Source organism: Papilio xuthus, unplaced genomic scaffold (assembly GCF_000836235.2).
Source record: "Papilio xuthus unplaced genomic scaffold, Pxut_1.1 DF824655.1, whole genome shotgun sequence".
Lineage (NCBI taxonomy): Eukaryota > Metazoa > Arthropoda > Insecta > Lepidoptera > Papilionidae > Papilio > Papilio xuthus.
Genome location: NW_013533994.1, coordinates 5,808,717 through 5,823,444, shown reverse-complemented (window position 1 = coordinate 5,823,444; position 14,728 = coordinate 5,808,717). Strand labels below are relative to the sequence as shown.

The window sequence follows — 14,728 nt, the reverse complement described above, 5'->3', positions numbered from 1 at the left end:
CTGCGCCCCGCACACCGCACACCGCACACCGCACACCGCACACCGCACACCGCACACCGCCACGATAATTGATCAATTGTTTAATACGCTTTTCATTAAGATGTCAATAATCTGTGCTCTGTTGAAACATCTATTATATTGTCCACTGTTTCGGATGTTTGATATTTCAATAATGTCTTAATATTGAAACTATAGCAGGGGCCGTGCTAAGTTGAATCTACATTTGGTCGTTGTTGTCGTCAATGTAATTTTTATTCTTAAATAGATCATTTCTGTCGTTTATTCCGTTCATGCAGCGCGCGGGGCGGTGCGGCGCGGTGCGGGGCGGCGCGGCGGTCGCTTGATGACTGTTTGTATTACGACTAATTAACTTCGAATCATTGTGCAAACAGAATTTAAGAACACACCTAAGTAAAACTATGTAATGTTTTGTACAGTGGCGCCACTAAGTTGTGTCGTTGTCTCGTTGGCTGTGACGTTACCAGGCCTAGTAATATTCAATAAACGTAGACCAGCAGATTGCAGATCGGCAGCGAATAACTGGAAGACGTCGAGGACTGTACGAACCTGTAGGATTCGAGTCACACCCGAGGACTTGACAGCCTCTTTAACGTGGGGAAATGCCTAACGCATACTTATCTCTCTGGGAGAAAGAAACTAATGTCGGTTTGCACGTTTGTTTGTTTGTTTGTTGAAACAGCACGATAGCCGCGAGCAGAGATAGCGACGGGAGGATACAGGATCTCCATACGGAAAGCGACCGCGGCCTCTCCTCGCTTTGCTCAACTCCGGGATTAGTCGCGTCTTGCCTCGCTGCCACAGTGTCGCTGTGATGATGCAAGTCAGAGCTACACAGATAATGCTCAGGGACTCGACGCTATGCACCACCAATTCCAAAGGCCCCCTTTAAGGCCGATGAGCACCTAGCCTAGGCGGATCGTGCCGCTCTAGTGCCGCGACGCCTTCCGTACTGTGTCTGTTGCACTACCTACCCCACTGCGCACACTACACCAACACACACTAACTGTGGCACCAAAAAACTTCTTAACTTGTTTTGTTACACAGTCACAACGATACGAGCTTAGCTATTTTTTTTAAGCTATTCCTATTTCAATGTGTTGACATGTTCTTAAAGATCAATATATATCAATCAATGTCAATAAATATCAGCAAGTCAGTCACTAATTTGCGAGTTAGGTAACGGTGATCGGCCAGGCCTCCTCGGTCCTCGCTAGACATTTATCGCAGCTGTAACTCGGCAATCGCCGCCAAGCGCTCCTTATCGCACCGCGGCGCGTACACACGTAGCGACACCTCGCACTGAGCGCGCGCTCAACTGCACATATGCCTCTCTGTCGTCTCGGCGTCAATTAACCCCTTTCAAAATCTTTGCCTAATTTGTGTACATTTCATTGAGTAAATAATTGTCGGGACGCGAGACGGTGGAGATGTTATTTACCAATTTCAATAAAAAGAGTAATGCGGGCGAGGGCGCGCTGCGCTCGGTGTGAATACGCCTTTAGCTAACTCAGTTAGCTACGTACATTGTGAATGTGTCGTGGCACACACTGCCTGCATGACTACAGCGGAGCGTGTAGTCCCTCCCCGCTCTCCGCGGCCGACCGCCTCCCGCGATCCCGACAATAATTTATTGCGAGGTGCTAATACGACGAGCAAACGTTGCCGGGGACGGGCCGCTCGCACAAACACAACCTTCATCCTCAAACCTTTTTGTTGCATCAAAACGACGTAAAAACGTCGGTTTGTTTGCGCGCCGAAGAAAGTGGAGCTCGTTAATGCGATAAGTCGCGAAACATGAGGTCGGCGGTGTGCGGGCCCGGGGGGGGACCTAGCGCCGCAACACAAAGTAGCACCAGTTATCTGGAGCGAGTACTAACAAGACTAGCGCTTTTCGATTCAGTGGCCTCAGTATTTAGATACTTTTGCAGCCTTAAAGTTTTAAATGGCCTCATGTTTTTGTAATTGCAATAAAATATAGGCATTGGCCTTGTGTTGGCGAGCTAATATGCCGGATGTGTGGGGAGGGGGCGCGGCGGGCGCGGCGGGCGCGGGCGTGGGAGCGCGTCACAGGACACCGGCGCGGCCGCTCGTGCAGCTCTAGGCACCGTACGAGCCGTTCTTATTTATTACTTGTTTATTGCGATACACATAAACACGTTGGATAATAAAATAACACAAGACACAACAAAAATAATATTTAAGACCGAAGGTAGTAAAGGTATCAAAACATACAAAGTAAACAATGATTAGCTTAAAATTAAGAAAACAAATACACAACATGGAAAACGACCGGCTTAATTCCAACAGTTAGCAGAAGAAGCGGCGTGACGCTGCACTTGGCGCGCGATAGCCACCCGGGCTGCCTTGCGCGACATGCGCGACGTACACAACGAATAAACATCTGTTGTATTACTGACATTAGCGCCCTGGTCTGGACGACCTCCTGGTCACATCGCTGATGTCACGTGTTTGCAATAGGTTGTGCTGCAGCGGGGCTGCGGCGGGGCTGCGGTGGCACTCGCTCGTTATCACCGGCTTATCCGCTGGCTCTAATCTCTCTCTCATTCATAAACGCTATCGCACACGCGAGTTATCACATTCAGCTCGTAGTAGTAGTAAACTGATACGCGTCAGTCGCCGGTTGTAAGCCGCACACATTCTACTTCAGTGTTTTAGCTCTGCCGTCTCTGTGCGCACACATCACGTCTAGATGTCTCGCTTGTTTCCCCTCGTTGTTTGAGGCCTGCTAAAGTAAGGAGAGATCCTTACTTCAGGCGCAAGTAATCTTGAATTGCTTCATGTTCATGCGGGGCGGTGTGGTGAGGCGGGAGGGGCGCAGGCAGGTGCGGCGCTATGTGTTTGTCACTTTTTCTGACGGCAGACTCTCTAACTCGTCGTTTTACACGTCTCGAGGGTCCTCGGATCGTTTTCAAATTTGTTCGTGTTGTTTTTTGTCCGCTGGAGTGACGGCTTAAGTGTTTCGAGTGGTGTGTTTGCGTAGGGCCCGGGGATCCCGAAGCGGGACCGATTTATGCAAACAGGTCCGGGTCGCGCGGTCGTCGTCGAACCCGATTATGTCCGTCTTTGTTTTTGTAGCACGGGTCTTTAACGTCCAAGCCGGGCGAGCGTGACGCGTGCGGGCGGCCGCACGTGCCCGCCCGCGTGTTCGCGTGTCCGTGTGCCCGTCCCGCGTGACGCGTGCTCGGCCCGCGTGCTATGCATGTCTTCTTGATGATCCACGGCTCCTTGATGACGTCATAACAACGTTTATTAAAAAGTCTACATTTATATGATGTCACACAAATATAGCGAAGTGTCCGCTACGGCATTAAGTTAGAAGATTGCGTTGCCTAACTTTAATGGAGAGAGGAGATAAAATGCCTAAAAAGGATAACTTTCTTTTCTACACACGACAATCCAATTCCCCTCACGATTTTCTTTTGGACTGGAATATGAAATCTTTGGAAAAAAATCTCAAGTAGTAGCCTAAGAGTGTTCTTCCCGACTATGTTCTACGTCTATGAGAAATATTATAAAAGGTAGATCACTTCAGCTGTTCTAGAGATGCCTTCTAACAAACATCCATCCATACATCCATTCATCAATTTTTTCGCATATATAATGTTAGCTAGATTAGCGATTCTTAAGATCTTTGCGCCAGAAACAAACCGCCGCCGACCGTTTTATTTCTGTAGTACGAATAAGAAACGCTTCGAGAACGGACCGCTGAAGGCATTATTGAAACGTCGTCGTTCAGTTTACGATCGGTTAGACTTTCCACCGCGGCTGCGACCCGCCATTGTTCTAGCCAGCACCCACCCCCCCACCAGCCGCCTCACGCACCAGCCTGACCTAATAAACCTTTCCGCACCGTTATGCCATTAGAAGCGGTCGCGCGGGCAGGCGCGGGGCGGCGGGGCGGCGGGTGGAGGGCGCGGGGCGCGGGGCGTTGCGCCGTTGTTATGCAACTACAGCTTACTGGTACCAAGTACCTACATACGTCGATTTCCTTCGCATGCACACTAATTGTTTATGTACTTTCTGCAACCGTGCTAAGGGTTACAGTTATGTAAAATAATCATATGTTCATAGACAGGATTTGTAAACTTTATTTACTGTAGATATGAACGAATAGAGATGAACAATCATAGATTGTCTTGTAAAGGGACTTGTTAGTAATTTTAGGCGCTTTCTGAAGAAAACATTAGTTTTATGTTAAACATGCACTGAGTATTCCGACGGAATTCATTAGCAGACGAGGCGTGACGGGTACATATACCTACATACGGAAGTGCTGGCCGTTCGTCTGTAACGTTTAATAGTTACCGAAGTCTTCGTAGCAAAGTCAGGTGATTAGCAAGGCCATTAGAAAACATGATATTAAGGAGGGAAAGCGGGGAGGCTGCGGCGCCTTGTCGGGCGCCGGTGTCGGGTGGCGTTTCCGAGAAGTGTGCCCGGCAGTGACGAGCGAGCATGGCCTCTGCCGCGCCACACCGGACGACCGTTGCAACATGACAAAATGCTTACTCGTACTATAAAATGCAATAGTAATAAATGAATAAAGTCTTAGAAGTTGCACGTCGCTCCGGCAGGGTCAGGTCGCACGGATCCCCCTGTGGCAAAGACGATGAGCTAGACTAACTAGGTCGAGCTCAAGCTCCTTAATCCATTAATCGATAAAATAAATCGAGACCCGATTATCGGGGTCGGCGATAAAACAATAATATTTATTAGAACCGGCCAAACACGTGTACTCGTACCCGTTCAGCGCATAAGCTAATCTGCTTTTGAATATACATTGTAGTGTAGCTGGATGCCTTTCTGAACGTGTATGTGTCTGCAGGTCGGGCGCGAGCGGCGGAGCGGGGGTGGGCGCAGGTGGTGGCGCAGGAGCGATGTATGCGCGGTGCGGGTACGCCGCCGGCTCACCCTACTTTGGCAACGGCGCGGACTTGCCGCAGGCGCAAATTTGGACCTCAAGCGCGGGTACACTACTACTTTCCATAGGGCACGCCCCAGGTGATGTATTGCAATTAATATTTATCGGCTGTCGCTTCAGGTGGGTCGCCAAACTACAGCAGCAGCGTGTTGGAGGAGTATGAGCAGGCGGAGAGCGAGGGCGCGAGCGGGAGCGCAGGCGGCGGAGCGGGAGGCGCGCTGCCCGCTTTCAGCGCGCGCTTCGGCAGCGCCTTCGTGCACCGGCAGCCCGCGTACGCGCCGCAGCAGCTGGCCGCCGGCTACCCGCACCAGGTGAGTGCCCAGTTCACGCCGCCACGGATACAATAACAGTAATCTTACCCTTCGTGTGGGATTAGGCGACACGTGGGACGGTGGAATTATTCCTCTTCAGCTGGGTGAAAAGTACGTACTATAGTGTATATGTATATGTATTTTTCTATCCTTTTTTTATATCATAAGGTGGCAAACGAGCGAGCGGCCACCTGAAATCGCTGAAATAGCGAAGTGACCGTTGCCCATAGACATACGCAATGCATATGCGTTGCCTACCTTTAATCGACGGAGGAGAGGATGCACAGAAAGAAAATATTTTCCCTTTCCATGCATCCTCTCATCCGGAAAGTCCACTTCCACTTCCCATCCTTTCCTTAAAAGAAAAAGATGGGAAGGGAAAGAGGACTAAATTAGGCCTCCGGGACGCACACTCATCAGACGAAACGCGGAATTTCACCGGGCGAACCTGGCCAATTCGTGCGAAGATGTTAAAGCGGGTTCTACCACTTAAATTATTACAATCTTTATGATTATAACGGCGAGAAGTCCTGCCGCTGAGTGCCGCCCCGTGCAGCCAGCGGCTAGGTACAACGCGAGTGGCCGCCCTGACGGTACTGACGAAGTTGCTTGTTACAGGAGGCGTGGGCGCTGGACGCGCGCCGGCCGCAGCTGTCCGCCGCCGCCAGCCTCAGTGCCAGTAAGTAGGACCGCTAACGTCTCGCTGACACACCGACACATTGGTTGACACACCAGCGGTGCAGCAATGACACTATACTTAATATAAAAAAGAGCGTGGTCGCGACACGGCTGCACCCCCTCAACACTGACATGTGGTCGCACTGCTGACAGGACAATGCTGCGCCTTGGGCCACCATAAAGATGGCACATATTATAATATAAAATGTTTTCCTTGTGATTTCTTTATGATAATATACTATAGGTATATATTACATTATTTGTGCTTTATAATTTTCTTGCATTTTATTTTCTTGTTGTGTACGAAGACGACGGCTGATACTCCCGCATGTCATTACGGAACCCGGCGGGCGCGGCTGGCGCGGGCGTGGAGGGGGGGGGGCGGTAGTCGACAAATAAGTAGGTACCTCCGCGCAGGGTCGCCGGGTCGCTGACGTGTTGCTCTTTGCACTTCCGGCTGGCAGAGCGCCACACACGCTCATAATTTCGCCTCACTGTCACATATTGTGCGTGTGTGTGTGCGCGCGCGCGCGTGTGTGTGTGTGTGTGTGTGTGGATATTGTTTCAGAAAAAGAAACACGATTACCCACAATTTGTAGGTAAAACTCCTAAGATGGAATTGTTATCGAGTTATTTGCTCCCGTGGTTTTTCAAAGACTACTTGCAATAAGGTCGGCCTTTTCCCAAGACGAGACAGGGGCGACGCCGCGCCGCCGCGCCGCCCGCAGTCACACTTTTTCAATGACACTTAACCTTCATCTATCTTCGATGGGCTTTGCGCCTCGGCTCTCCCCATTAAATAATTAATAGTTTGCTACAAAAAGTCAAGTGTTAAGTGTCGTCAACGGTTTATAATTATACACTAGGTGTCGTCACTGGGTTTTTTTGGTATAAAGATAGGACGACGGGACAACGAAACCGCTTTACGACGTTCTCGCGCCGCGTCCACGTACCCTAGTACAAGTTGTTCATAGCCCATGTATGTATGTACGTACCTCGCTTAGCTTCAGAATTACACTTGAATTAATGTAAATTAATTTGCGTCGTTTCGCAAGAGTGCGTTTAATAACTTTATCATCGTTGACAAAGTTGAATTAATACATACATATACCGGTTGGGGCGGCGGAGTGTCAGAGCGCCATTGCCTTGCTGCTTGCTATCGGATAATTAGCTGCTGCTACTCGTATATATTCAAATGAGGCCGCGTCGTGTCCTCGCTCACGTGGCAGTCGTCACGTGTCAACATTTTCGACGGAATGCCACGAACATATTAGACAAAACGACAAAACGCGCCCTTCTTCTATATTTGTTGAGTTAAAAAAAACCTCTTCTGAATTAATTTCCTCTCTACTGTAAAGACTTTCGATAAGAGACGTCGGTGATGAGCGAGCACCGCATTGGGCGACGCGGCGCTCAGTTGCGACTAGCTTAAGTTAAAAAAAGTTTAGCACAAACAGCAGTTTTTTACACATGTTTACGGGTGCCGGAAGAATTTATGAAGTTATAAGGACATGAGATGTCGCTTTAAACTCGTCGAGCTCGCCGAGCTTGTTGATCGATAAGTGCAAAAGGTAGGCGACGCGGCGGCAGCGGCGGCGACAGCGGCGGCGGGAGCGGCGGCGGCGCGGCGCAAACCTTCCGACCCGACCGAACCTTACCGGGATCCGTAGCATCTTAATTAGATTTTTACCTCAGTAAAAAGTTGGCATTACAACTTCATCTACGTTCGTGACATAATTTGTGGTAGGTGGGGCGCGTTGAGGACCCGGCGAGTACACGGGGAGGACGCGGGGAGGGCGCGGCCGGACGCGCTGTTTGCGCAGGTCCCGTCAAAAACCAAACGTCGCCTCTCCAAATGAAGTCATTCCTTTTAAGTGCATTAAAATGTCATTCCGTTTATGTCGTGTTGTCGGATAAGGCACGTGCCGCGTCCGGCTGGCCGATGACGTCACGTGCACACACACGCACACGCCTTACTCCAGTACCTGAACGTACTTTTGTTTTACATTTTATGCATCTAGTAAAAAAAATAATCTTTTTCTTTTAATAATAAGAAATACAGTACAAAAAATAATGAAGTCATGTGCGTTTGTGCAATGAGGTTAACACGTTGACAGTACGGTTTACAACAATGCCAACACGTGGGCCAATGGCCGCCGGCGCCGGTCAGCGTTATTAGCGACAAGCGCTCTCTGCGACGCGCACAGCACAGGGCAGCACAGTGTGGGTGCGGCGTGTGAGCCAAACCAGGCTGCGCCGGAGCACATTAGCCGCGCCATTAGCGATGTCCCGGTCCGATAACGGTCGCCTATTCGGCCACTATCTGTTGTAGCAAACACATGCTGCACTGCCGCTATTGAATTTCATCCCCGACCGACGCCTGTCGATTTCTATTGCGATGACGTGGTCCATCAACACGGGCAACACGCGCCCGCCACGCCGCCACGCCGCCACGCCGCACCGCTACGCCGCCGCCCCGCAGCCCCGCAGCTTTGGCTCTGAACGCGACTTACCATGTATTCAATGATAAGAACAACACTGACCGAGATGCGTGTTCGCGTCACTTCCGTGTGCGGGCGCACGTGCGCGTTCCCCCCGCTGCACACTCAGCACTCTTACGTGATACAATGCGGTCCATTGCCAAGGTTGTTCGTTGTTTTCGTTTTGTACAGAGATCGCGCAACGCGTCATCTGACATTGATTAGCTGTAAACAATCATATCGGGCCGGGCGAAGGTCGCTGTGTCACTCGCTCGGAGTTCACAGCTGGTCTCGCACTGGCGCTGCGAGTGCGGCCTCTCCGCACGAAGCACACCGCACTCCGACGTGCGAATTTGCGCTCTTTATAAAATGCTTTGTATAATGATTAGGGCGATGTATTCTGTTTGATCGCAAGCAGTGCCTAGCATATTATTATGAGTTTGAATGTTGACGATGGAAAAGGCCCGAACGATGTGGGTGTGTTATGTGATTGTGGCGCAAATGGCAGTGCCGGGGATCGGAATGACATGCGGAGTATCAGTCGAACGGTCGGCGGTCGGGGCCGGCGCTCACGCGGCGGTGGTGTGTTGCGCAGTCGAGATGGCGGAGATTTACACGGTCGGGCGCGAGTGCGTCAACTGCGGCGCCATTCACACGCCGCTGTGGCGGCGCGACGGCACCGGCCACTACCTCTGCAACGCGTGCGGCCTCTACAACAAGATGAACGGCATGAACCGTCCGCTGAAGCAGCCCCGGCGGCTGGTACGTCAGCGGCACGCGGCCGCCCCGCCCGCGCCCGACGTACGCAGCCCACGTCTGACTAACCCGCCCCGCGTCCCCGCCCCGCTCGCACGCCTCGCCCGCCCCGCACGCCCAGACATCCGCGCCCGACGTAGTTACGCTTGTGTTGGTTGCAGTGGCCGCGGAGGGGGCCCCGCCGGGCGCGGATCTCTACAAGGGCTTCCTTCTCCAGGGCTATAGCGGCGTGGCGCCACACGCGCTGCCGCCCGCGTCCGCCGCGCCGCTCGCCGCCTCCACCCCCCCCGACTACAAACAGAAGAAAGGGGTACGTGGCCCCCTTCCCCTCTCCCGCCCTCCCATCATCCCGCCTCACCCCGCCCTCTGCTCGCTAACTCTCATCGTTCCCGTGCTAACTTTACCGAATCTCGAATGCATGCAGCTGAGCCAACGGTGTCATTGTCACTATCACTAACTGCATGACGTCGCATGCCGTCCAAAGTAAACGGTCGCTCGCGACCACGACATGACTCGTTGACGCAGCCCCCCATCCCGTCGCCGGCCACACGGCTACACTGACGCGGACCGAGTGACGACCCTATGCACTATTATCAATAGCAAAGGAGTCGTGGGTGTCGACACTCAGTCCAGTAGCTATCGGGCCTGCTTTGACCGAGGGTCGTGGTGTGCGTGTACAGATGGGCAGCAAGCGGCCTGGACTGACGTGTAGCAACTGCGGCACCTCCACCACGTCGCTGTGGCGGCGGAACGTGCACGGTGAGACCGTGTGCAACGCTTGCGGCCTCTACTACAAGCTGCACGGCATCAACCGCCCTCTCGCCATGAAGAAGGACTCTATACAGGTACGCTCCACTTTCAATATCGGCTTTATCCCATTCTATAAGTTTCACAGTCGTTAACGTTTATTTATCGTGCAGTGTCTGGCGCAGACAAAAACCAATAAGGTTTGATAACGTAGACGTGTAAATATTAATTACATTGTGAAATGTTTGGTATAGTTTTAACATGGCATATTGGCATATTTTCAGACGAGAAAGCGAAAACCCAAGAATTCTATGAAAGGAGAAAGAAATCTCAGTAAAGGCAATTCGCACGGTACGCACGGTGTGCATAGCTCGCACGGCGCGCACAACACGCACGGCACGCACGGCGCACACGGCGCGCACACGCCGCACGCCACCACCAACGCAGTGCCCTCCACTGTCAAACTGGAGAACATGTGTAAGTATGCCTCTGACTCTCATAAAGTGCCATTCATCCTCCCCCCCATCTCTTAAACCATATTCAGATGCAATGGATTTTGATATAATTAATCTTTCCCTTTGCTAGAGATCATAAAATTATTTTGATAGCGAAAATAATCGTAATACGTTATCGCTTGCAGTGGAGAGCGGTCCGGGAGTAATCAGCGTGGGCAACGCGGAGAGCCGCGCGGCGCTGGCGCTCGGCTACTACGTGCAGCACGCCATCAAGATGGACGAGCCACCGCCCGCGCACGCCCACTCCGCGCACGCCGCCCACGTCGCGCACGCAGCCCACGCCGCGCACATGTACGAGGAAGAGTACCGTCGAGCCGAGAGCGGCGAGCGCGGCGCCGCCGTTTCGCTGGCCAGCTGAATCACTCGCGACACCGTCCGCCCGCACGCCGCTCGGGGGCACGCCGCCGGATGCATGCCGCCGGGTACACGCCGGCCAGCGGTCGGTTTTATCGAAACATGAGCTATAGAGAATATTTTATGTTATTTATGTAGTCCCTAGTACAATCGTACCAAAAATTTGTCTATGAGCGTGCACGCGCAGGGCCGCCGTGTCCGCGCGGCGTCACGCGGCGTCACGCGGCGTCACGCGGCACGCAGCAGTGGGCAGGTGGGCAGCAACCTGAAGGCGGCGCGCACAAGCTCCCACACATTCCTATGTCGTGCTCGGCTCGGCGCATACACTTAAGACATATGTTTATAATAATATTAGCGAGAAGGCTGTTCGTTGATAATAATTTTTATTGATATTATTTAGTGAGTAATTAAACGCTAGTTAACTCCATGACTTCGAAAGCATTCCACGAATTTATACGAGTGTGTTAGTTCGTGAAGAGATTGCGCCCCGCTCCGGCCCGCTCCGGTCCGCTCCGGCCCGCTCCGGCCCGCTCCGGTCCGCTCCGGCAAGCTGCCTACCTCTTTATAAGGTTTATTTATAAATAATAAATGTGAATGTGCTGTGAAATTAATAACACATGTACAATGACCTCGGCTAGCGATACTCAAACTCTAAAGCGATTACCGCGTCGCTATGAAAGACAAAAATAATGGCCAATGTAAAGTCATTATTCAAAAAGTTTTTTTCCGAAAATAGGTCAGTTCATGTTGTAAATATTGGAAGTCGTTTATAATTATGAAAGACTTTTAGGTTATTCGCGAGGTGGAGGTGCAAAGCAAGGCAACGTGGTTCTGCAACGTGTAATACAGACTGTACGTGTATTTCATATTGACCTTTGATTTTGTGCACTGATTGCATATTGGAATACAAAATATAATTGCGCCACATAATATATATATATATATAATGCGTGGGCTCGGGGCGGGGGCGCGTGGGGCGCGGGGCGGTGGGGCGGTGGGGGTGAGGCTGCCCCGCTCATAGATCTGAATCCTCTCTGTTTGAAGCCGAATTGATGCTGGTGTCGCGACACGACACAATGTACCTAAGTAATAAGAATAGAGAATATTTTTTTGCATATTATTATGATATAGAGTATATAGAGAGGGCGCGGGGCTGGCGAGAGGGGCGGGGAGGAGTCACTCCCCGCCGCCCCGCCGCCCGCCTCCGCCCTCTACACGTCTGTGTAAATATTTTACAATATAAGCAAAAGGAGAGATATAATAAATCAAATTTTACACATGTTTCGTTTTTCTGCCAACATTTTTTCCTCAAAGGAGAAAATACCGCAACCGTATTCCAGCCACCCTTTGCCACAGAAGCAAACACAACAGCCGCTGCACCATGCTATGTTAGGTCTAAAGGCGTAAATCTGAATCGGCTCATAAGCTCGGGTCACTTTTACTTCAACCGTTGAACTGTCACTCAATGGGCACGCGATGTACATACATACTACAATAACTCTCTGACTCTAACATAGACAACGAGGTATCTAGTTGACAGCGAATTAGAAAATATCTTAACAAGAAAGTTGTCAAAGTTTAAGTTTTACGCATTCATTGAACTTAAACATAAAATGATCTATGTGTACACGTCTTGGTGCGTTTCTCGCCATGTACATACCAATGTGCTTTACTATATCGAATTTTACATTATACTAGCGGACCCGACAGACGTTGTCCTGTCTACACGTCTTTAATTCGAATATTATTTAAAATTTGACACTGCGATGGTAGCGCCGTCTGTCGGATCCAATGTAAAACATTCCAAAATCAACAACTACTAATAAATTAAAAATTTATTAAAAAAAACATTGTCCTGCGGAAAAAATTGTGAATCTAAACCATTCCCAGATCCCCTTGAACACACACACAAAAATTTCATCAAAATCGGTCCAGTCGTTTGAGAGAACTTCAGTGACATACACATTCACAGAAGAATTATATATATAAAGATTATCCGATGTTCTTACGTTGAAGGAAAATATCCTGAAGCAAACTGCACGTATCTGATGTATATGATGATAACATTGTAAGTGCGAAGTGAAGCCCTAACAAGGGCAGCCACGAGCCCCGACAGTTGTGGGGGCGAGGCAGGGGGGAGGGGGACAGATATCAACCGGTCAACGGTAAATGAAATGATGTTGCTGGATCAAAGTTGAAGAAATAAAAACAAATCCTTTTACTAAAATATGTGTAAAGTACGAGGATATCAAATCAATATTTATAATGTATATTTGTTTAACCTAAAGTCTTATTTAATCGTTTTAACGTTTATTTTGTTACGAGCGTTTTGCAGCGAGATAAGATATGTACGTAAATTATATGAATGCAGATTCACATCCACCTGATCCGGAACTCGGTTCGCAGATCTACTTCATGTCAGATCTGCAGCTTACCAATTTTCATTTTATTCACCACCTATGTAAGTTATACTAACAATTGAATAAACGTCAGGCGGGCGGCGGGCGGCGAGCGCTAACACTGCTGCGATGAGCGCACTGCTGCGCTAGACTGAGACTGCGGCTGCGAGGACTGAGGCTGAAGCAGGAATCATTTTCACGGGATTTAGCTTAATGTCGTCTCTACGTTTCGAAATACTTGTATGACATTTTTACAGCGCCTCGATCTGACTGAAAAGAAACTGATAAACTTGTGAGCACAAACTTCGTTTTGACTTTCGATTAAGCAAACTTTGGCAGCTGTTATCGAGCTCAAAATTTTACATTGAGTGAGGTGACTGAAAAATATAAACGTCTTACTGGTCGTTACAGTTCACTGTACGCTACACCGCTACGACGTAAACTCCTTCAATTGAATTCAATAGTCGCTGTCAATACCTATATCTTCTTCTTATTAATATAAATGCGAATGTTTGCATGGATGTATGTATGTTTGTTTGAAGATATCTCCAGTACGGCTTCAGAAATTAATCTATGATAATCATAATGAATATATGCCTTTGATGTAATTTGACATACATATAGACAACATAGTCTGAAAGAACACATAGGCATTGCAGTTTTTTTTTTAATTCCGCGCGGACGGAGTCGGGGGTGACCGCTAGAGACAAATATTTATAATCCGCCATGCAATAGTTTTTTTCATCAAAGCTATAGGACTTAAAAGAACAATTTTTAGAATTTCAATGTGTTTGACTTTGTGCGCTTAATCTCAGAAGCGTTGCACGTTACAGTCAACAAGCAAAAATAAAAGTTATGTCTAATGATATCGCTTATTTCGTACATTTTATTATTCAGTATAAATTGAGTCGTATTTGTTTGAATAGCCATAAGAAATAGGGATCAGCTCAGATTGGATAATATCAGTGGGAATAAAGAAATAGATTGATCTATAATCTGGTTATAAGTATAACAGTGCAGTGCAGTACAGTGTAAGTCTGAGCTCAGTACGGTGCACTCTGTAACGATACAATATGTATTTTATATTACTAAAACCCATGGAATAGTATATCTCTAACAATAGCAGCCCTCATGAGTAGCAATAACATACGCGTTATCGGATCACTACAAACTACAAGAAATTATCTCGACTCTATCTTTCTTTACAAAATAAGTAACAAACATAATATATCTACTGTCCCCTCTTCTTAAACAAATCTTTAAAGTTCCAAACTCACAACTTCAGCACAAGATCAAGGAAACATTTCACATCATATTCTCACTCACAAACGACTTTGTAAGGAGTTCATTTATGATGAATGAAAAATTACAATCGGATCTAAAAAACAAAATTACTTCGCATGTTCACGTTTTAAGGAAATACCATATGTATGTGTGAGCTCTAGAGACATGACACCTCCTGCTTCTCCCGGCTAGCCTGCCGATGCCTTGTTGTACAGACGGAGACGGTGCCATTTCTCGCGAAGCC

The 14,728-nt window shown here is 49.1% G+C and overlaps 1 protein-coding gene across 1 annotated transcript in view; it reads left to right on the top strand.

Annotated features, from left to right (window-relative positions):
* Gata-beta (transcription factor BCFI) overlaps positions 1-12,078 on the top strand; it is a 16,909-nt gene extending 4,831 nt beyond the window's left edge. Inside the window, exons 3-9 of the mRNA XM_013325705.1 lie at positions 4,865-5,007; positions 5,081-5,271; positions 5,890-5,950; positions 9,025-9,230; positions 9,866-10,030; positions 10,217-10,409; positions 10,573-12,078. Of these exons, the coding sequence (XP_013181159.1) occupies positions 4,865-5,007; positions 5,081-5,271; positions 5,890-5,950; positions 9,025-9,230; positions 9,866-10,030; positions 10,217-10,409; positions 10,573-10,805 (1,192 nt within the window). The 3' untranslated portion in view covers positions 10,806-12,078. The remainder of the gene's footprint in view (positions 1-4,864; positions 5,008-5,080; positions 5,272-5,889; positions 5,951-9,024; positions 9,231-9,865; positions 10,031-10,216; positions 10,410-10,572) is intronic.
* Positions 12,079-14,728: the final 2,650 nt, after the last annotated feature.